Source organism: Bombus bifarius, unplaced genomic scaffold, assembly GCF_011952205.1.
Source record: "Bombus bifarius isolate JDL3187 unplaced genomic scaffold, Bbif_JDL3187 scf7180000008176, whole genome shotgun sequence".
Taxonomy (NCBI): Eukaryota; Metazoa; Arthropoda; class Insecta; order Hymenoptera; family Apidae; genus Bombus; species Bombus bifarius.
Genome location: NW_022884493.1, coordinates 1866171 through 1888183, shown reverse-complemented (window position 1 = coordinate 1888183; position 22013 = coordinate 1866171). Strand labels below are relative to the sequence as shown.

General features: G+C 39.7%; 2 protein-coding genes across 7 annotated transcripts in view; one reads left to right on the top strand and one right to left on the bottom strand.

The window, feature by feature from the left end:
- Positions 1–1180: 1180 nt before the first annotated feature.
- Positions 1181–8621, bottom strand: LOC117209367 (5'-nucleotidase domain-containing protein 3). 3 transcript variants are annotated; one of them, XM_033451332.1, is made up of 9 exons: positions 7981–8621; positions 6219–6394; positions 5187–5414; positions 4003–4005; positions 3790–3930; positions 3562–3719; positions 2928–3114; positions 2702–2842; positions 1181–2467 (listed from the first exon to the last, which is right to left on the bottom strand). In XM_033451332.1, exons 1-9 carry the CDS (start codon positions 8177–8179, stop codon positions 2111–2113), a joined length of 1590 nt encoding a protein of 529 aa, XP_033307223.1. In that variant the 5' UTR covers positions 8180–8621; the 3' UTR covers positions 1181–2110. The 3 variants fall into 3 exon arrangements, with proteins under 3 accessions (XP_033307223.1, XP_033307225.1, XP_033307224.1); XM_033451334.1 differs by lacking the exon at positions 7981–8621 and adding an exon at positions 7205–7332; XM_033451333.1 differs by lacking the exon at positions 4003–4005 and having other exon boundaries at positions 7981–8286.
- A 59-nt stretch (positions 8622–8680) lies between these two features.
- LOC117209365 overlaps positions 8681–22013 on the top strand; it is a 61370-nt gene continuing 48037 nt past the window's right edge. For 2 of the 4 annotated variants that reach the window (XM_033451330.1, XM_033451323.1), the window contains exon 1: positions 8681–8820. The gene's annotated coding sequence lies outside the window, so the exon portion shown is untranslated. The other 2 variants (XM_033451324.1, XM_033451325.1) reach the window with 2 other exon arrangements.

The following is a 22013-nucleotide window of genomic DNA, read 5'->3' as shown; positions in this document are numbered from 1 at the left end:
CGCTCTTAAATACCTGCCGCATCCTAGGAATATTTTAACGTATATCGATCTATTTCCATCTAAATTTCTCTTTAAATGGCTAATATTTGTTCTAGATTTCATTAATCCTACCATTGACTATTTTCAGTTTATTATAGACAATCGATTATGGACAATTTCGGATAATTACAATTAGTTTATGTCATGAAATAGTTCATTTATACAAAAAAAAAGAAAAAGTGAATTAAAGAAATTTATTTCGCTTTTACGTGATTAGTTTTGTAATCACTGTAATTATCATTTATCATTACTATCATTTGCAATTTTCTTTCTCATTATGATGTTTCGAATGTAGAAAATCGTTAAAGCGAGTCAACTATTCCCGCATTTTTTCTGGAATGTTATGTTGTATTTTTCATTTGCAGTTGAGAATATCGTAAATTTTACTACTAATTATTAATGTAACAAGGACAATAATAATGTAAACGAAGGATGAATTAATTTTTAAACACCTTTTATGATGATTATATGAGTTACAATAATAATAATATTCGTTAACTTTATTATTTATTTTATATAATAATTATTAAAATAGGAATGGTAAAACAAGTTATTCAAATTGAGCAGTTAGACTAAAAATTAGAGTAAAAATTCATCTTTTAACGTTACCATTCATTGTCATTTATATGGAATAAGGTAAAATATGATGGCAAAATAAATATATCTTTCGATATAATTTAAAGAGCGAGGTGCTGACAATGAAAATAAAACTAAATCGATGATGGCATAAGTGTAAATGTCGAAGGTTATAATAACTTTGTCTAAATTTAATTTTATTAACTATCTCGACTATCTACGTACATTTGAACACATGTCGTATTTAGCGGAAACAAAACAATCTTAAAACATACTATTGTACTACTATAAACAAAATATTAAATGGAATTTCTTTTTTCTTTTCTATATTAGTAATTTCGATATACTCTAATTGGATATATTGTATTCTCTTTGCGTAGAACCTAGTAAACTCCTATATATGTATATATATATATATATATATATATATATATATATATATATATATATATATATATATAGAGGATATATATATATATATATATACACACACACACATATATATGAACAAAAAGAAAAGAAGAAAAAGAAAAAAATATTACAGTAGACGAAACTAATACGAAGAGAGAGTGATTTCTACGGTTTTTATTCTCGAAAATATTTGATCTGCGTTTAAAAACGAAATATCTTATATAGATGAGATTATTCAATTGGACAGGTTTCGTTGTGGTCAATTGTTCTTGCGGTTTTCTTTTTTCCGAGATTTCAATATCATACACATTTGCTAAAATTATGTACATAATATATGTTTTTTACTAGACGGTACACCACTATTGCCACGAATATCGTAATACCTCTTGTTAGGTAAATGAATATTCTCGTCCAAGGATAGCAGCGCGAATATTTCTAGCAGTAAAAATAAAAGTTCCACCTTGTACTTGTTGTCAGTGCGTAGTTTTTAATGCTGAATAAGCAGTGCACCCTTTTTATCGTTCTATATAGATCATCTCATTTTTCTCTTTGTAATACTATTCCATTTTTCTTTTCTTTTCTTTTGTAAACTTTCCGTAATTTTGTAAATTTATTCTCAAGAATTTTCAGACGTTCTAAATAATAACGCGACATATACGAATCATTTATACGTATATATAGTTTATGTTAATTCATTTTGAACGAATTAACTTTCGAGCAAAATAGTTATATTGTCTAAAAGAAAAAAGAAGAAAAAAGAAAAAAAAAAAAGAAAAAAAAGAAAAGAAAAGAAAAAGAAACGACGATGATGCATACGTAGATTTATGCATATCAGGTATTTTTGCGTCAAATATCACATAATTTTAACGCACGAAGCAGTGACAAATTGTTCTTGTTATATACATAAAATTGTATGCAAATGCATTTTAACTTTCTAAATACCTAATTTTTGACATTGTTGTCCGATTCGGAAGTTTTGATTGAAATACTTTTGATCATCGATCCGTAAGCCCCTGTGTCACGCTTCAAAGCATTGGCTATCTTCGGTCATAAACTTAAATAACAGATATTATTATACGAAGTATTATACGAAATAACTTGTATATTCATGCGGCATTACGCCTCTTCTCGGATAGAAGGTATGACTCGTCGCGTATTCTAATAGATTCGTAATTGAGCTCATATAAATGTCAGCAAATCTGAAAAGTCTTCTTGAAAAATACGTGGGGTTATGATATGTTCTAAACACAGAGCCGAATTGTTCGTTGAATACTCGTTTTATCTCGTTCCTTAATTTATCTCTTTCCTTGATCCATTCATCGAGTACCGCTTGCACATCCGTTCCTTCGTAATCTTGATGTTCTTCGATCAATCCTGTCAGCATTTGTAGCCAATTTGCATTTTCTTTAAATTTTGGATTATTTAACGTTGCAATCTCATGCTGTAACACGCAGAAATAGTTTCTGTTATGCGGTTGATCTTTGAAAATAATAACTTTTGATAATATCAACGTAAGATTTGTTTTCTCATTTACAGATGTTTAGATTTAGACTGTAGATGTAGATTAAGATGTATGTTTTATATAGTAGGCTAAAGTACAGCGGACTACGTAAAACGTAATTTTCAACGAGTTTCTCAGTTCTCAGTATAAAAGTGCAAGAAATTGCAAGTTTACCGTTAATTCCGTAATTATAGCTCCAGTTCGCCAACCGTGCTCCAACGTTACATCCGCTAAATCGCTGTAAGGATGATCTCCAAAATATAATACTTGATGCCCCCGCCATCCGGTCATATCTTGTAATTGTTTAACCGTGCCCTAAGATTGAAAATGAACGTTAGCCTTTAAATATCGGAAAATGAGTAAAATAATGGAAAAATAAAACGCTGAAATTCAGCCATACTTCAAGGTATATAACTCCTTTTTCGAGTTTGGTCACTCGGTCCCATAGCTGCGTTTTGTTAACTTCGTCGTATATTCTAAGAGGTCGAGATTCTTCGGTAAAAAATTTCGGTTTTCTTGCTTGTACTATCACTACGTCGAAATAATCTTTCCAATTATCGCCAACCAAAAATCTCATTCCAGTATCGCTATAAAAAATATCAATATACGCACGATGATACGCATCATATAGGATGAATTTACGGAATATGAGAGCCCACTGACGTTCGATCAAATATTCGTTTTATTTATTCGATTAACTTTATTATTTAAACATTGGAACAAATATTAGTTTCATAGATGTTCGATGCTATTTACTACGAGACCTCTGTTTGAGAAAGTATCTGGAATTAGGAAGAGCGTATGGTCTCGCACTGGCAACGTGTTGCATTCGAAGAAAGAAATGAAATTAATCCGAGACGATAGTAAATTAAATTATTCCATCTTTGTTAGTCTTATCGGTATTATCAAGCTATTTATTTACTTTGTATGTCGAGATAATTTACTTTGTACACGGATAAATAACACGTATTCACGTATTTTAGTATCTTATGTATTATTGTGGTTATTAACGTCGTTGGTTACACGATACTTACACAAAATGAAAAGGGCTATTCGTTACTAAAAACATTTTTTTATTAGCTTTCTTAAGCCGATCAAAAAATCTTTTTAAATCCTTATTTTGTTCCAAATATTCGGATACATTTTGTACTACCAAACCATGCATTATAGGATGACAACTTTTTACAGAATTCTAAAATATAAAAAATCAACGATATTCATTTTTATGGAAACAATACATACGATATAACATATCGTCTTACCTTAACATCTCTGAAAAGTATTTCGGGGTGATAATCGATATGATTTCTAAGGAAGTACTCCGTAACGTTACATAAAAGACCCATTTCCGGTACCGAAAATAGATCAGCTAGCTGAATCATTTTCGTTCGGTGCGGTGCATCCTAAGAAAAATGAATTTCAACTATACATAGGAAATCTGTCCAATCTGTAAAAAGTTACGGCTCGATACTCACTTTCTTACGTTGGAAAAAACCCATCGTGTAAAACATACAAGTTGATGCGTGCAAACAAACAAAAGACGTTTAGATTTTGAACGTTTCGATCGTTACAAGACCATTCATTCGCAGTGTTTTTCAAGTATTTGAAGATTAAACGATACGATACGTAACAATTACAAAGGAAGATTAAAACGTATTCATGCCGTATTCTTACGTTGCCGGTAAAAGTGTTATTCTTCGTTTCTATTATTATTTCTATGTTATTCGAAATGCTTGTTTGCCCGTTGAAACGCCTTTGAAACACCTTTGAAACGCCTTTGAAACGTTTCATCATCTACTATGACACTTATCGTTTTGAACATAGACAGGAAACGTGACAAGTTTTACAAAGTGGCAATTTAATATTATAACTGTACATAGCTGTACATACGTGCATAAGAAATATAGAAATATAAAAAAGGTCTACGGTAAAATTATTCGTATATACGTGTGTACACACGCGTATATATTATTTATGTGATTATCGTATGTCGTATATCGTACGTGTCGTACGAATCTCGTTGAAATTTCATTGGTATCGTAACGAGATACAACTATCACGATCGTAGTGGTAAAATTGAAACTAATCCGAAGACTAACAAGCAACGTGATAATTGGAAATGTACACTTGGAAATTAGTATCACAGCTGTCATTAAACATAATACGTAATATTACAGCGTTGCAGACGATTCTCCACCATACATACGTACATATGTCGTCGAGGTTTGCTCGTACAATGCTTTATCGACTGTTTAAATAATTTCGTGAAACCTATCTATCGAATAAATATCTTTCAAGTTTTACGTAGATTTTTGGATTTGTTTCGAACCTTATCGATGTAATCATGGTAGTCGTATCGTATATCGAAAAATATCGTCGTAGTATATTGAAAAAATGTTCCTACAAGCGTTTCGATAATCTCGCGAGCCAACCTATGCATTAGTACGAAGATCGCGATTAAACAACATTGAACAGAAAGCGTAATTTCGCATTTGCTGGTAGTAGTCGGATACTTTGGAACGTTGGCGTATATTCGGTAATAACGCAACAGGCTCTCTATGGCATATCGATTTCTAAATTATCAGGGAAACGATAGTTTCCTCGAGAAACGACACCGATCCATTATTCTTAATTATTCAGTTCATTCGAGTATGCTTACATGAGAATGTTTATGAGGCGCTTCCACATAAGCGATCGGTATTATCCGGTTTTTATAGAGCCTAAGGACCTCCTCGGCGGGTACTGGATGCAAACCGCGGTAAACGGCGCCAAATTGAATTTGCAAGAAGCTGTCGAGTTTCAGCAGCAGACCCTTTTCGATGTCGTAATGCAGGCCACGAACTGCGAAATCCTTCTTGTACTCGAGGTTGCCGATTCCCACGGGGTACTGTACAGCCGATTAAACGAGTTTGCGTCAACTTTCAATCGAAATTCTCGTTCGGCTGTAATTGTCGCTTGATTTTCGAGAAAACGTTGTTGCTGACGAGCCGAATTCGCGAGCAGAAACCAGTTAGGAAGTTTCATTCGTTGGCTCGAATTAGTCTCGACGAGTTTGAGAGTTTGTCGCACGTTTCCCTACCGGAGTACGTATATACGTATATACGAGAAGTCTCCTCGTGTCAGTGAAAAAAATCACGGTAAATTGATTTAACGGCTATCATGCCGTAATACACTGCGTGTCGCAACTAGATCGTCCATGTTTGAAATTAAAGAATTAAGGAATTTTCGTAGATTTTCGTAGATTTCGTAGATTAATTTAATTTAACGAGCACCGTTCGCTGCATTTTGCCACCTTTAAATTTCCATCTTGGCAAACTATCTCAACATTTTCAATTTTTATACAGGTATAAAGTACACAGGATACAACACGAGGAAATTTAATTTGAAGATTATTGTATGGTACGACTTTGTTTCGTTACGCCATGCATTCGATTTGTACGCTGATTGTATCGCTGAAAACAGCGATAAATATAATGCAACCATTTTGAGAAACAGAAATTACTTTTCAGTACGATTTTTCAGATTTCGAACGTGGCATACTTTCTTCTCGTTTCTTATCGCGCTATATAACGTAATTACGATATCGACAGAAATATATCACACAAGATGAAAGTATAAAAATTGAAAGTTGCCGAGGATGGTTTTATAGCTATAAAATATCCATAACATAGCGACGTATATCTTTATATACCTTATACTTTTGAATGAGCATATCACGGCCCAGACTGTACAACAGGTAATCCATGGATGGCTTGTAACAAGCCAACGTGTAATCGTAATCGAATCCATAAACTTGAACCTCTTTCAGGTCGAGTTCGTTGCAGGCAAACACCCCTTTTGGATTTACGTCGAGGGGAAGCTTTTTAGCTGAAAAGAAATTCATCTTATTAACATCGAGCCAGCCTGATTGCATAATAAACGTAAGTAAAGTTCCATTTATCTCGAGCCATCGTACAGTTTGTATCATCGGTTCGCTAGAGTGGCGCAACTAAGAAAAGTAAACGGAATTAAAATAGAAAATTATTAATTATACGATCCTTTAACAAGGAAAAATACCTTTCCTTCCATTCCAATTTAGCTAATAATCTCCGAATTTCAGTAATACGATAGTTCTAATAATACAAAGTACGTCAAGTGTATTGCCTAAAAGGGATCGGAACAATCTTATTTTACGATCGTGGCATTGTTTCCGCTAGATAGCGTAATTATAATTAACACTTATTTACACGTAAATGTTGTAATTCATTTTTACAGATAACTTTTGCAGATACGTAAAAGTTGACTTTTGGACGACTTTTATCATTCAAATAATAGGAATTGACGTTCGAATAAGAAGTTGCGATCGGTAGTCGATTTGGTCGAGTACTAATTAAGCGGAGGTTATTCCAATTCCTATCTTTCGTTAAAAACAATTAAACGCAAATGTATTAAAACATTCGTTTGACATTTAACACGCGAGTTAAAGTTTTCATCTCTTTCGTCTCTTTTCTTTCTTTTTACGTATATATCGTATATTTAGAAGTAGACTGGCGCTATTCTTTCTATGTAATGTTTCAGACTGTCTTACAAACGGATGTATGATATACATATCGGACGTATATATGCATATATATGCACTTGCCTCCATACACGTGACCTTGTACGAGGACTTTTCAATTAAATGGCAGGATAACGCACGGCATTATTTCTCCATTTCGATTTACGATAAGTCCGTGCTCTCGTTTTGTTCCGCGGATGCCTGATACGAGATACTTTTCACCGTCCTAGATTTTTCTGCTCGACCGTTCGTCCCGTCTCTCCCGCGTTCTTTTACTAATTGTCTCTGTCTGTCTGTCTCCCCCTCCCCCTCCCCTCTCCTATCCATCTATCCATCTATCTATCCATCTATCTATCCATCTATCCATCTATCTATCCATCTATCTATCCATCTATCTATCTATCATTCTGTATACAGCGGAAACTGTTCCAATAGATCCAATGTACCAAATATTTTTGAAATTGGCCAAAAAAAGCAATTGTTATATGGTCGTATCGTTGTTGTTTCGCGCGACAGATACAACTATACTCGACAGTGGTACGTATGTATATCTGATTTAGCTTGGAGATTAAGCGTAAATCGAATGCTTCCTGAAAAGGGGGATGCATTAACAAATCAATTATGATTTCCGCATGAATGGACGCGGGTATCAAGGTCTCGCGCCAGTCGCATCGATTCGAAATACGAAAATATCGAAATATCGAACTATCGAACTATCGAACTATCGAACTATCGAACTATCGAAATATCGAAATATCGAAATATCGAAATATCGAAACGTGGAGGCGCGCGCATGCGCGGACGAACCGCGCGGCAGAACGCGTAAAAGTTCGACCAAGATAGAACGCTGAACGATGTGACGGAACTGAGAAGGATGCCGAGATAAGATGGCCGCTGTCTGCATACTGATACTCACACTCGTACTTTTCTCGTGTCTTTTGGTAATTGTCGAGCATGTCCTTGCGCGATATTTGGCCACGGCTAAGGGCACGATCGCCGACGGAACGTTTGGGTACGACATGGCTGCCGGACACGCGAACCAACCAAGACGGTAAGACACTTTCGATTACGAGAGGCGATGCTGCAGCGACGGCGAGGGTCCTCGTGTGCAGCATCACGAACGATTGGCGGGTGTACACCTATGATCGCGATGTTCGACGATTGGCGCTGTGCACGGCGGGAAATTCGAAATAGTACACTGGCAAGCGTGTTGGAGGCTTCGACGTCGGGCTAGGAGTCTGTCGGGCCGCTTGTTGTCTTTCCGCTTGTTACTTAATCGTAATCGAGCACGCGTAACTTGTCGATAAACTCTGATAACGATAAATTCCGGCTCCTCTCTTATATATACGTTCTTCTTATGAAATACACATTTTCCTCGTTATTGGTAAGTACTCGCTATTTATATCGTCATACCGTGTGCCTGGTTGGAAGGGAATTGGGAAGGCTTGGGAACGAGTTTGAAGCGCGATAAGCGTACGCACGCCACGTCCGACCAACTATCACTGTCCGTTTTTACGTTCGCTTCGTAACGAGGGAATGAAGGGACTGTGTACGGTTGCGGTTCGATCATGTAGTTTGGAACGCTTGGCGCAGCGTCGCTGTCTACTACGATACGTAGTACGGCCAGCTGTCGCAAGTGGGGAAAGCGGCGATACCTAAAAGACGGAAATAGATGTAACTGTTGGTATGCGACACGTGGTGTGTTGCCAAGCGCAGCACCTCTTTGGAGTTTAAACTTGTGCCGATTCGTGGTCAGGTAATCGCGTCAACAATCGGTAGCGGACAAACTTTCTATTCGATATCGTACGTTCGTTTCGTATCGTTGCACGAGCGAACAACATCGATCATCTTAGCTTCGCAAACATCAACTTTTATCGAAAAATACTTTTTCCCAAATTGTTGAATATGTTTCTACGAGATAAATGTGAAAGCTGATAATTAGGAAATGACAATCGTTTAATTACTCTGATCGATAGCAGATCGGCAACGTTTCTCGAAATCGATATTGCTGGTGTTGTATTATTGGTATTATTGGTATTATTGGTATTATCGGTATTATCGGTGATATTGGTATTAGGTATTTTTGGTATTAGGTTAGGTAATTAGAAAGGATCGCGAATCGCGATTCACAGTTGCAAGGGTAATCCTTAAATTAATTAACGTAGTGCTTGAACTCGACCGGTTAACGTGGAACTGCTTGGTCGGACCGAGTATCGTAGTCGCTTTCGATCGCTATCGTAGTCGATTCCATAAATCGACGATATTGTTCGATGTGCAGGGCATCGCGGTAAATCGTAACGGCAGGAAAGCGCATGCGCGTGACTAGGTGATACAGTGACTGGCGAAAGTATTTCGACGTATCGCTACAAACCAGCCACGACTGTGCTAATTGTACTGGTCAAGTTCGAAGCCAATCTGAAAATGCGCATAGAGTTGCGGATAAAAAAGAGTTTGTACGATAAGAAATACAAAAGGACACGGTAATTCTAGAAGATGGATTTACATTTAATAAGAGCTAATGCTGGGATTAAAGAGAGAATAGAATAGAAAGTTAGTAAAATTCATCGTGTACCAATTTTAAACTTTCTTTTATCCGCCACTGTGCGTAGCTTCTACGCGTTTAGTAGCTAAACCATACTGTAGGAAAAAGTAAAGAGCGTTAAGGACGGTCCGATCGAATACTTAGGTTCGTCGATATCGAGTTTATTATAGCGGATAATTAATTTATTGACCGTATAAATACGTTGGCGATGTGTGTGCGTTTTCAGGCTTGTTTCGAACTTTGCCAATATAACTTTGCCGAAACGATAGTGGAGTTTCGTTACAGCGTTTAATAGTGCTAAAAATAAACTATTTCGTACAACGTGTATCGTTTCTCTAAATAGTCGAATACTTTCCTAAGTAACCGTATATGTCGCCTCGATCCAATCCGCTGATATTCGAGTCTTCCGTAATCGTTACCCTGGCAATAGCTGTGCCGATGTTACGAGTAACGACGAGCCGCGTCCTTCGCACGGTCATTCTCACGTTTCTGCTTCCGTATGTTATGTACTCGTCGCTACTGCTGACACAATTTTCTCGATTAATTATAGGCAACGCGCGCGCAAAGTGGCAATTTGGCGAGACTTTCTTGCCACGGTATGTTTTAACGCAAGTGTCGTTTCACCTCTGTACAGTTGGAAATTACGCAGGCAATTTGCGAGCGTGGAAGAAAACGCCTACTCGTTCGTTTCTTCCTTCCTTCTAGATGAAACGCTTTTCCTTGGCTTCCTTGCTCGCGTATTTATCGAGCAGAACGTACTTTTAGGATTTGAAGTAGCAACGACCGCTGTCGTCTACGATATCTGGTATACCGTCTGACACTCGTCTTTCCCTTCGTGATAGAGTACAAACGCTACTACTACCAAGTAGAGAAAGATTTCGAATTAGAATTCGCGAGGTAATATAATTCGGTGGATTTTGTCAGTGGAAGAAATTTATAGACCGAAATTTCTGGCGAAAACCTACAGAAGCAGTAAAGTAACCAAAGTAAAAAGTTTTTCGTTGAAACGTGTCTCTCCGCTGCTATTTCGCGCTACTTTTGGTTGGAAACTGAAAGCTAAAATGCGTCACTCTAGCCGAATGTTTAAACGCATCGTGCTAGCAGATAACGTTCGATCAGATCGAACAAACAACTACTTATCCTCGCTCCATTTTTTCGGCCGCATTCGTAAAACTTTGAATTTGCATAGACATCCGCGGTCTATTAATAAAAGTTTTCTGCGTACTGGAAACATTGTTGTTGCCAAGTAGGCGAAATTTGAATTGAATGGCGAAATGTATTTATACGGACGAGCGACTATCTACGTATGCTTTCGCGTAGAAAAAATTTGAAGGAGTTTGGTTAGCACGCGATATTTCATTGTTTTAAAGATAACACGTACCTACGTAGACTAACTCGAGACCGTGGTATCTCGAAAAATTCATCGTGTACACGAGCTAGATAAAATTATATAACTAAGATTTATTTTTTAAACCTATTTTCAACGAATAAACTACTTTATATAGTTCAAGTTTCTTACGCAACGTTCCACCTATATATGTATATGTGATATGTATTTCGCGAAAGATAATTCGTCGCAAATCTATCGGAGAACGTAGCGTTTCGGCTATTTACTTACTCGTTCCAATCATGTACCAATTATGCAGCAAAATGTTACGCCTACTTGATATAACACGCTTAATAATTTCGCTACTTTATTAATAGAAACAAATTAACGCTTTAGATCGCCGATCTATCTGTGAAGAAAATTTACGAAAGGAAAAATGAAGGAGGATGGATTGTACTGTGTGACTGTGTTCGAACAGATCGCCTATCTCGTTACGTGACTGAATTTTACGTTAATTTTAGATTAACTTATTACGAAAGTGTAAATCGCAAGGTGAATGTTACGAGTTGCCAACTATAGCAAACGATAAATTGGACATAACGTCGGCTATTCGGTCGATAATAAGTGTAATAACACTTACCTGGTAATATTTTATCGTATTATTATGCATAGATGTTTCGATGTACGCATAAAACCTTTGAATAATATTAGAACGTTTAACCAGTAGATATTTTATTAGATAATGGTATAACAGCAATGGCGAGCGACTAATGTAACACGACGCGGACGAGCGATGGCAGAGAAGATCGTTTCTCTGTAAATTAGCGTTAGGAAGGACAGTTTAGTCTTGTCGATTAATAGCAACGGTCGTCTGTTATCGCTAGCTAAAATTTCGCTTTAAAGATGACTTTATCGACAGAGTTTGCTAACCGAAGGCTCATAAATTCCCTTTCGATAATTAATGATAAAGTCGATAATTCCAACTACGTAACAGCGCTATGAACGCGGAGTAACGCCAACTAAGAAACTCGGTTGCCTGCGAAGCCTTTTCATCGAACGAAGTAACTCGTAAGAAGCCTTTTCGTTTAAGCAAAAAGTATTTGCTATTTCCATATCGATTTAGAAGGTGACGATATTCGATAGACGGACTCGAAAGATTAACTAGGCCGATAATTCGGTGGATTTTACCTTTTACCTTACCTTTTACGAATATAAATGCAACGATATTATTTAGTTTCGATGGAAAGAAAATTTGCAAAGGGAACGCGACGTATAACCGATTCGAAACAAGTTATTTTCGTAAGACGTTGACGATCCAAGCGACGAGTTAATAATTTTGGCAACTCGATCTTCCAAAGATAGTATCGTTCGAAGCTGGTTCGATTCAGCAAGTTTTACCAAGACTACTTTGTAAAAACTATCTTTACGAACAAGTGGTTATGGACGATGGCATTGAGAAAAATTGAGTTACCATGGTGTGGATTTGCCGTGGAATGGCTCGTACGTAACGATACCAGTGCCTACCGCTGGCACGTGACCTCGTTGCCTTAATCTAGCCCAGTCGTCGCGTCGGTCGTCGGTTGTCGGTTGTCGGTTGTCGGTTGTCGGTTGTCGGTCGTCGGTCGTCGGTCGTCGTACTCTTGGTAATGTTTCCGATCGGCGGTACGCAGCCCCGAGAAGCGCCTCTAGCGAAAAAAGCCCGATCAGAAATCGTTCCGGTATTTCACGGTAATTCGCTTCACGTTCGCGCGTTCCATTCTGTCGAAGGAGGAAAAGAGATAGGCGAGAGAGGAGAAGAGAAAGAGGAGGAAAGAAAGAATCGAAGGAAGTACAACGAAAAGGATTATGCACCGACTTTCCATTCTTTATGGAATGCAATTTCACGATACAGACTTTCTATGCTCTTCCGCGCCTCTCACTCGACTCCACCCATCCGGCCGATTATCACTCGCCATCGATTCTTACCTGGTTCGCGAATCTATCGATTCCCGGATTCGCTTCGATTTTTCAGCCGATGCTCTCTACTTTACTTCCATTTTTCTTCGTCTCGTCTGCTTCGTTTCCTTTTGTTCGGCCAGACCACTTTCACGGTTTAATAGTTGCGAGGATCGCACGTACCGTTTCTTACGAATAAGTAATAGTTTAAATTGCGAAGCGGTAAAACACGTGCCTGCGTGAAATTGGTCGTCTCTCTATGGGACGATCGCCACCTTTCTTCGACGTAACAGGAACACTCGCGAGCTTGTATTTGTGGGTTTTACGGTGTGTCGGGTTATAACGCCGTGCTGGATGTGTCGTAAAACGGAATTTAAATAACACACGGGCCTTCGTAGAAAGTAGAAAACACAACGTTTTACGTTTACGATGAAAGTGATTAATCGGAAGTGAAATATGTTATTTCGATTATTTTATATCGGATCATTTCGGAGATCGAGTACCTACGAACTCGTGCGTTCGACCGAGTTGAACGCAATAGTGCGAGTATCGCGTTTCAAAGGATACTCGTCGATCGTTCGTCTCTAGAGAGATACCACTAAATCGTAAAGTATTGAAATTCAAATTTGTTCAAACTCTTGTCGGTTTCTGTATTAGTTTTGTATCGCGTCGCGCATAAGCTGTATAACAGTTTTCGTTTCGCTATTTCGCGTATACGTGTTCCAACGCGTGTATCGCACGGATATGTATCGATGTGTTTGTTCGATCCGTTTAATAATCGTTCAAACCTCTTAATACCACGTATACGTACACGCGACAAATTTCTTTTCTTTTATTTATCGATTTGTCGATTTATCGATTTATCGATTTATCCAGAGAGATTCTATTGAAATTTGATAATTTGTCACGTTGGTGAAAACGCGAGTAGCTTCGTATCGTTTGACGGTCGATTATGGAACGATAATCGACGTCTACGTTCTATGGCAATCGTCGAAAGTTAACGAACGTATTATGGTTTTTATCGTTGATCGATCTCGCCGGTGAATCGTCGTTCGGTTAAATCGTCGTTCGGTTAAATCGTCGTCGGTTAAACGATCGCGAGCGTTCAGGGAATTGTTCGCTGAGTTGAACGGGGCGTACGATCGAGCGACTTTGTTAAGCTAATTAAAGAAAGACGTATTACGATATAATAGACGTGTCGAGAGAAACTTTGCCAACGGAAGCTCGTACGTCTGTTTGGTATGAAATATGGTACGAAAATCCGTGCGCGATCACAGAGATTAGAACCGCGAATCGCGCTCGATAACCGGATATCGTAACAGAACGAGTACAGTGTAATTTACCTTTATTTTCAATGATACCGGAAAGTAGGTAACGAAGGTTCGTCGATGCTGAAACACAACAAATTCGTTGATCCATGTGTGAAAAAAGATATGCGTCGTAATTATATTTATTATTTATTATTATCTCAGTGTTATCGCGTTAACGAAGACTGTTTGCTCACATGCCGCGCGTATATCGTAAAGTTTCGTAAAATTGCTTTCGAGTCTCGCTCGAGGTAATCGTACGCGACACTGTTCGATGCTTTCGGGAAGAAATTCCAGCATAACGGCGTAAAGTGTGACAATTCGGACAGTGAAAGCCTGAACTTTTTCCAAGGTTCGATGAAAACATTCCATTTCGATGTATATATTTCCGAATTCACTCGTCCGAAAAATCCTCTTTGTTATTTTTATTACGTATTATCGATCGACCGTGAATTACCGAATAGCGTTGAACGTGCTAAAGAAAGGGACGCGGCTGTCTCGAAGGATATTGCTCCGCTATCTACCATGACGTTCCATAGACACTGACTATTTTCACCGTGAACGATATGTAATAAATATCTGGAGAATCTGTTTGAAGCGTCGTTGCTAAAAAAAAAAAAAAAAAAAACATCGCTTTTGAAAATCTACAAACTACGTCTAGATTATATATAGTCAGAGCTCTCAATGATTCTACTCTCGACGTATTTCTCTTGTTATTTGTATTTTCTATTTACGTTTGTATTTACAAACACAATTGATTTGCTACCACGTTAGCGACTTGCGTTTTACCAGTGTCTATCCGTTTATCGATATCAGAGTGTAAACGATCTTATACAGAAGCGCGGAGACAGTTAAAAACAAGCACTGCCTTGTTTCTCGTTGTACGAACAAACTTGTCGTATTTAGCGAGTAATATTTGAAACGGACGCGAAGACGCGTATAGGAGTTACGAGATACGTATTTATCGGCAATAATCCGTTAACAGAAAGTTCCGTCGATCACCGAAATATCAGGCTTGCACCGAAACGAAAAGCTCGGCGAGAAACGCTTCTGCTTAGCGGAATGAAACGACGAGCAACCGAGAATCGAAGCGCGATCGAATAAAAGAAAAATCGAGTGGAAGTTGACGGGTGTTTGGTGCAGACGACATCGTCGTTTCGCCGACTCGTTTCTTGTCATACACGGTCGGCGTACTTTTATCCGTGTTCATGCACGTACACGAGTACGCTGTGTATACGTGGGCCGAGCAGCCTCGCACGTATAGGACTCGGTAAGCCGAAGAACGCAGATTGCTAGAGGCGCTGTTCCGCTGACCTACTCTACGATTATCACTCGCTGTAGCCGATCGCCGGTGCAGGTGCGTGTGCGTTAACTAGCGTTGCCAACTATACCTCCTGGAGGAAAGGAGGACGCGGCGCGTGCACGCATAATCGAATAAACATTTTCGGCCCTTTTGCTCCCACTGATTTCATTTACACGCGTCCATCCTTCTCGATTCGCAACCAGTTGCCATCGAGTTCCCATCGACTTCCCATCGAGTTCCCATCGAGTTCCCATCGAGTGTCGTCGGTTTTCCACGTATTCGTCGACAAAGAATGTTTTTATTGATTATCGATTAAGTTTCCTCGCTCTTACGATATATCGATATATTTTCTAGATGACAGAACGGGCGACAAAAGGACGAGATAATAAAATATATGCGAATTGACAAACGTTGGTAGGTATACCGAGTGGAAAGCACGTTGGAATATTATTCCGTGAAACGTGATTTGTATTTTTGGAAGTTAACGTGTAACGCGTGACGCGTTGGTTATGAGACGTTAGGCAGCGACGTCTGTTCCTAAAGTATTTATCGAATCAAAGTATCGATCGGATAGTGGAGTTTACAGTTAGACGATTAATCGCCACTTTCCTTACGAACAACCCAGCTTTGCTCCTACTTTTACCTCGAATTTCTCTAGTATGTTTCAAGAAAAACGTTGCCTGTAATATCTCCACGTATCTATAATCTCAATTTCATTCTCCTAATAGCTTTTCCGCGATATCGATCATCGACGGTTTCTATGCTCGGTGATCGTGCGTTGTATTCATTTGTCAACGTAATGCACGTTTCTCGCCGCTGCTCGCTTCGAGTAGCGTTTAATCTCGTCTTACGGTTGGTCGAACGACAAAAAAAGAAAAAAGAAAAGAGAAAGAAAAAGAAAAGAAAAAAAAATCGGTGATGGTTAGTGGTGGTCGGCTCTTCTAACCAGCGTTTTCGAAAGATCGTTACAAATCTGCGTTTGGCGAGCCAGATACACGAAATTGCCCATAAGTGTAGCAGGTAGAGTCGCGTCTATATGCTGCTATGTAATCGCTGTATGAACGCGGTAGAAATATTTTGTACGGGCGTTGTACGTGCGTAGGCCGACAGGGACAGGCGACGAGAGTGCTGTTTCGCTGCTTCTATCGCGGCATCCGTCTTCTTCCGTTCGCCGCGCCAGATCCGTGTAAGAGTCCGATTAACAGTTAACGAGGAATCTGCGAACCGAACGAGTCGACGAAGGCCGACGATTTCTGGCAAGCATCCGCGGCGAAAGTATGGCAGATGGATTTCGCGACCGAGCCTGTCGATGATGCGTGACCGACTCGAAAGCGAGCATGTTTTCTTCCTCGATCCTCGTGCTTCTTTAATCCGCTCTATATCGGTGGTTTTTGCCGCTGCACCAACGCAACGTCCACTCGTTTTTTGCGCCGTACGCCTCTGGACATGTACGCCTTACTCTGTTTCCGTGCAAGTCGAGACAGCGGCTCGAAAACTTTCTAGCGAACAAAAAGTCGTCCCATTCGAATGCTCGCTGGAAATTCGGCAGTGACTTTTTACCCAAGCTGCGGTAACGAACACAACCTCCATCGTCGCTCGACGTATCCGTGCGGACGTAAAAGGCTTGCTGTTTTTCTTTTTCTTTGGAAAATTTATCGCGTCAATCGCGTGGTCTCTTAGTTGCGCTCGGATTCGACGCAGATTCGTTCTACCTTTTACGAATCGAGACACGTATTTGGTAACGTTGATGTTGCCAGTGTGGTGAACAGTAGCAACGTATAACGTACATGTGTGGATCGCGATCGATTCTTTTACGTTACAATATACGCTTTGACGATTACCTTTTGGTAATACGTTACTGCGGCAAGTAATCCACCTATGTACGTATTTATGCGTGCACGTACGCTGTCGCATCATACCGTGTATATCGACTATTTTCGGCCGATTAAACTTTTATTACCACGTAACGATAACCAGAAATATGACAGAGCATCACGTAGAGTTCGTATAGCGCGGCAAAATTTTGCCATTAAATTGAATTTTGTCGGTGTTTGTTCGTCACAGCACAGATAACGTCGCGCGTGAAACGCCATAGAAGAATCTTATCTTTTAGAGGTATAATTTTTTTCTTTACGTATAAACGCGATTCGGCGGAATCGGCGTTACGATGCTCGTAATAGCAAAACTAAATGTAGCACGAACTGTGATGTAATTAGTTGTACGTTATTCGAGCCTAGAAACGGCTATCTTGATAAGCGCGACAACGTTTCGGTACTTACGAAGTAACGTACAATCGAGAATTACGGTCGTTCCGTTTTCCAATTTTCTTTCCATTATCTTTTTACTCGTATACCAGTTTGACTTTATATAGCTACTGATTACAAGCGCGTTTCAAACGACTTACTCGTGTTTACGCGTTCGTGTTTACGTGCTTTTATCGCGCAACAAGATACGATATAGTTGTTACGAATCGAATCTTTACTCGATCGCTATAAACGACTCGTTGCCTTATTCTTCGCGTTCTCAATGAAATATAGAAGCAGCTTTTACTCCGTTGTATCCAAGCTTTGCGTTTTGTTTTCGGATCAGCCGTACAGACAACGATCGAACCGCTAGTTTCCATTATGCACGCGATTTGTCACGACAAAACGCGTATCTCGGTACGTGTAAAAGTCACGAAGAACTTGGCACGCGACACTCGCCGCGAATGATAAAACGTCGCTAGGAACGCGTAAAGTTGCGCGGAATAGTAGCCGCTTAGTGGCGGCGTTTTCCAGGTTGAAAAGCAACCTTGACCTAGTGACGGGACCACGTGGCGCTGGGTCGTACTATCAGGAAATTGTATTTCGCGCTATCTTCCGAAGGGGCGTTCGTTTTTTGTTCGTTATCTCTTTTTCCAACACTTTTCCTCCGGTTAGTTCGTATAACGGAAGTTGTACGATATCGTTAAATATCGCGAAATTTAATATACTCGGATCTAATTAATTACTACGTAAATGCAATAATAAATATAGCACAAAGCGGAAATACTTTTTCCAGCCATTGTATATCACGCGACGTAAAACAGCATAGCGACATAACGGACGCGTTATTACAAATTCCAGTCATTCCTATGCCCTTTTTTTCTTTCGCATTTCGTTTTCTGTCGCGTAAAAGAAATCACGCGACAGATGTATGCTCGTTACCATCTTTCGTCTCTACCACACGATCGGCATGTGTTTTCATCGTGTTTAATCGAAGACAGGTATAAGTACTACTAATCGACAAGTATTTGAAACTATCTTTGTATGTTTGCGAATTTCTACGAATACGGAACGAACGAATTTCTACGAACGGATAATAATATAATAATATAATATATCGATAGGTATGTAAGAACTATGAAGAGTGAAAAGTTACTGCTTGTACGACGTTAGGCAAATTAGCATAGTTTTGTCCAGTGGAAAGTTCAGTGTTGGTCGGATAATTATTTTACGCTTGATTTTAATGCGAGTAATAGATATCAGATATTTCGTAATAGAAAAGACGAATACGACTTTAAGAAATTCTAGAAAGACATCTCGTTGGTAAATATTACAAAACTGAACTTTCTGATATAAGAACGAGTACAAATAAACCGTCCAACTATTTTCGATAGATATAAGAAAATATCAGATCGTACTGATAACGTAATCGTTTTAATAGCAATAGTTGTCCCGGTTTTAAACGGACGGAATTAAAGATTAATGGTAAGAACGGCTGAAGAAATGGAAAGAAACGATAAAACATTCGGAATAATTCGATCTTTATCGACGATATCTTGCTTTTTCTTTTCCAATTAACCGGTTACACTGATTTTTGCCTCGTTAGCCAATTTGATTTGCCCGTAGGAAGATAGGTAGTCCTCGTAGCTACGCCGACGCGTTTTCTTTCCACGTAACCGCAAGTCTTTGAGTAAATCATGTTTAATCTTGCCGAGCTAATGGAACGAGAGGTGTGAATTTGAAATGCTCGACTGCGGTGACCCCGGTATAATTGAGGAAAGGGAGGCATGGAAATACTCGCAGGATCGTCGATAGGTCACATAGTTTTCGGATGACGAACGTGTGTAGTCGATATGCGTTTAATCGTACACGACGTCGTTACAAAAATTCAAATTTCTAGCGAATAGAAGAATGGAAAAGAATCGTATTTAATTTTCGTACTGTCGAATTTGTCTAATTACACGAAAATATACGAAAAAATTCGTCTGCTTGTCTCTAATTAACCGGTACTACGTGAATGTCATAATATGGTACAACGATGTGACGATATTCGACGTAGCCACGGTATATTCGTTCGTATACGATTCCTTTTGCGAGTTCCCTTTTCAGAGATCAGCCTCGTTGTTGAAAACGCGAACAAACCGAAAACCGTAATCTCCGTAATCGATTATATTTCGATGACCGACGTTGATACGCGACGTCGGACGGACACAGACCGTCGAAGAGAGAACGAAGCTTTCAAATATTTCAACGCGATTACGTTTCTCCTTTTCCTCGCCGCGGACCAGTTCCAACCAGCGTAATCGCGACATTTGCTCGTAGAGTAGCTCCATTCCATGTAAAACTTGGATCGATCATCTCGCAGAGACGCGTTATGCACGATCACGTTGTTACCTAGATTTTTCGTTTCAGGCTTCCAAGGAACGACGACTCTGTTCGTAAGCGGATCACCGACGACAGCCGTCGTTTTATTTCCGACCGAGCGGGAGACAGGCTATACGTCGTTCGTAGCCAGACAGAGCATCGACAGAGTGGAATCGGCCTGTGCGAGGTAGCGATGGGCTGAAATAAGTTGTAAGCAGGTTCGAACATCGGCCGACTATTCCAGCCTTCTATAAGTATTCCGAAGAAAGGAGGCAATACTTTCCAGCAGATTCGAACACGGAAGGGAGAAATTGAACTTTAAAAATGAAAAAAAAAAAAAAAAAAGAACTACTCCCAAGTAGATGGATCCAACGCCGTCTTACCATAGAGGATAGATACTCCGTTCTGTTAAAATCACTTTTCTCAAAAGGTAACACGATTCCGTCCGTCCGACGATCGATTACATCGTCGGTCTTGCAAAGTTGCAAAGGCGCAAACAGGACGCATGTATAGCGTTTTTCTGATTCTCATAACTCGACTGATATTCGTAAGAGTATCGATCGAGTTCTAATGTCAGAGTACATAGCGGAGTAAGAGGAGTAAGGAGGAGCGCGCGGGTGGAAAACAGCCCGCGAAGATGGAATACCTGGCGAGTACGGCGAACGAACCGTTACGCGTCGTTACGGGTAGCGAAGCGAAACTTGCAGTCGGATTTGTAAATTACGTATTGAACTTGATCCCATCGACACGGTGGAAGCTGGTACACGGTGGAAGCACCGCGAATCAGCGTGCCTCGGGAGTATGGACCTTGCGAGCGGTCAAAGTCGTGGCCTACTTCGCTTCCTGCCTTCGAAACTTTCTCCTCGTGGCGTCGCGTCGTTGGTGCGTTCACGGCTGCCACGGCTAAGGCTCTTTCGATTCCGTCTTGGCTGCGTCGTCTCTCTTTTCTTCTCTCCCCTTCTCTGTCCCTCTTGCTTCTTCTTCGTTTGCTTCTTCTCTTCGGCTTCCGGTTCTCTTCCTCTTTTCGGCATCGGCACGACGGCGCGCTCGTTTTCCTAAACGCGCAACAACTCATCCTCCTCGACCGGACGCGTCCTCGCTGTGTCAAGCGAGATGTCGTTGCGCGTAATTATTTCATGCCGCGTTCGTCATTCTTGTTCGTGGTAATCCGGATGATTGCTTGGCTGGCTTGCGCGTAAGTAATGGCCACTAATAATCCTTAATTACAGCGTGCTCGTACACCGTGCGTTCCCCCGCCCCCCCCCCGTCAGATTTAGTAATCGCGTTGTTTGCATTATTTACGAGACACTCCGAAATTACATGCCGCGCATCGAACGTACATTTTTCGCCGATATTTTTCTTCTGCACGCGCACCACGCGCGACGAACGTTTTCCACCAGTCGCGAGATAAATGTGTCAAGGGGAAATACGATTTCGAGCAAACTTTGATCGTTATTCCTTCGATCTACCGCCGTTACTACGATCGACATAGGATAGGATAGAGGAAGCGTCTCTATCGCTTTTAACGATTTTTTTATCATTTCCATCTCGCGGAGCCAGCAACGCTATCGTTCTTATTATCATAATAGTCGATAATATTTAAAACCGACGATAGAATAACATTTTGTATATTTATGCTAGATCTACCGAAAAGTACTGCCGAACTCCGAGTAAAAGTAAAATTTATTACGCCGATTGTTTATGCTCCGTTTATGCCACCTTGTTCGTTTCTATAAAATTAGTCGTTTTTCCTTCCAATAAATAAATCTTTCGTTTACATTTCTGCAATTTTGAATAACTGCGATTGAGAATTTTCGACAGCCCTTGGCTGTTCTAAGGCTGTTACAGTTTGAATCGCATTCGCATTAATTTTCCATCGCATCTATCGCATGCACCCGTTGCATGGTTCGAACGATTCATCGTGGACG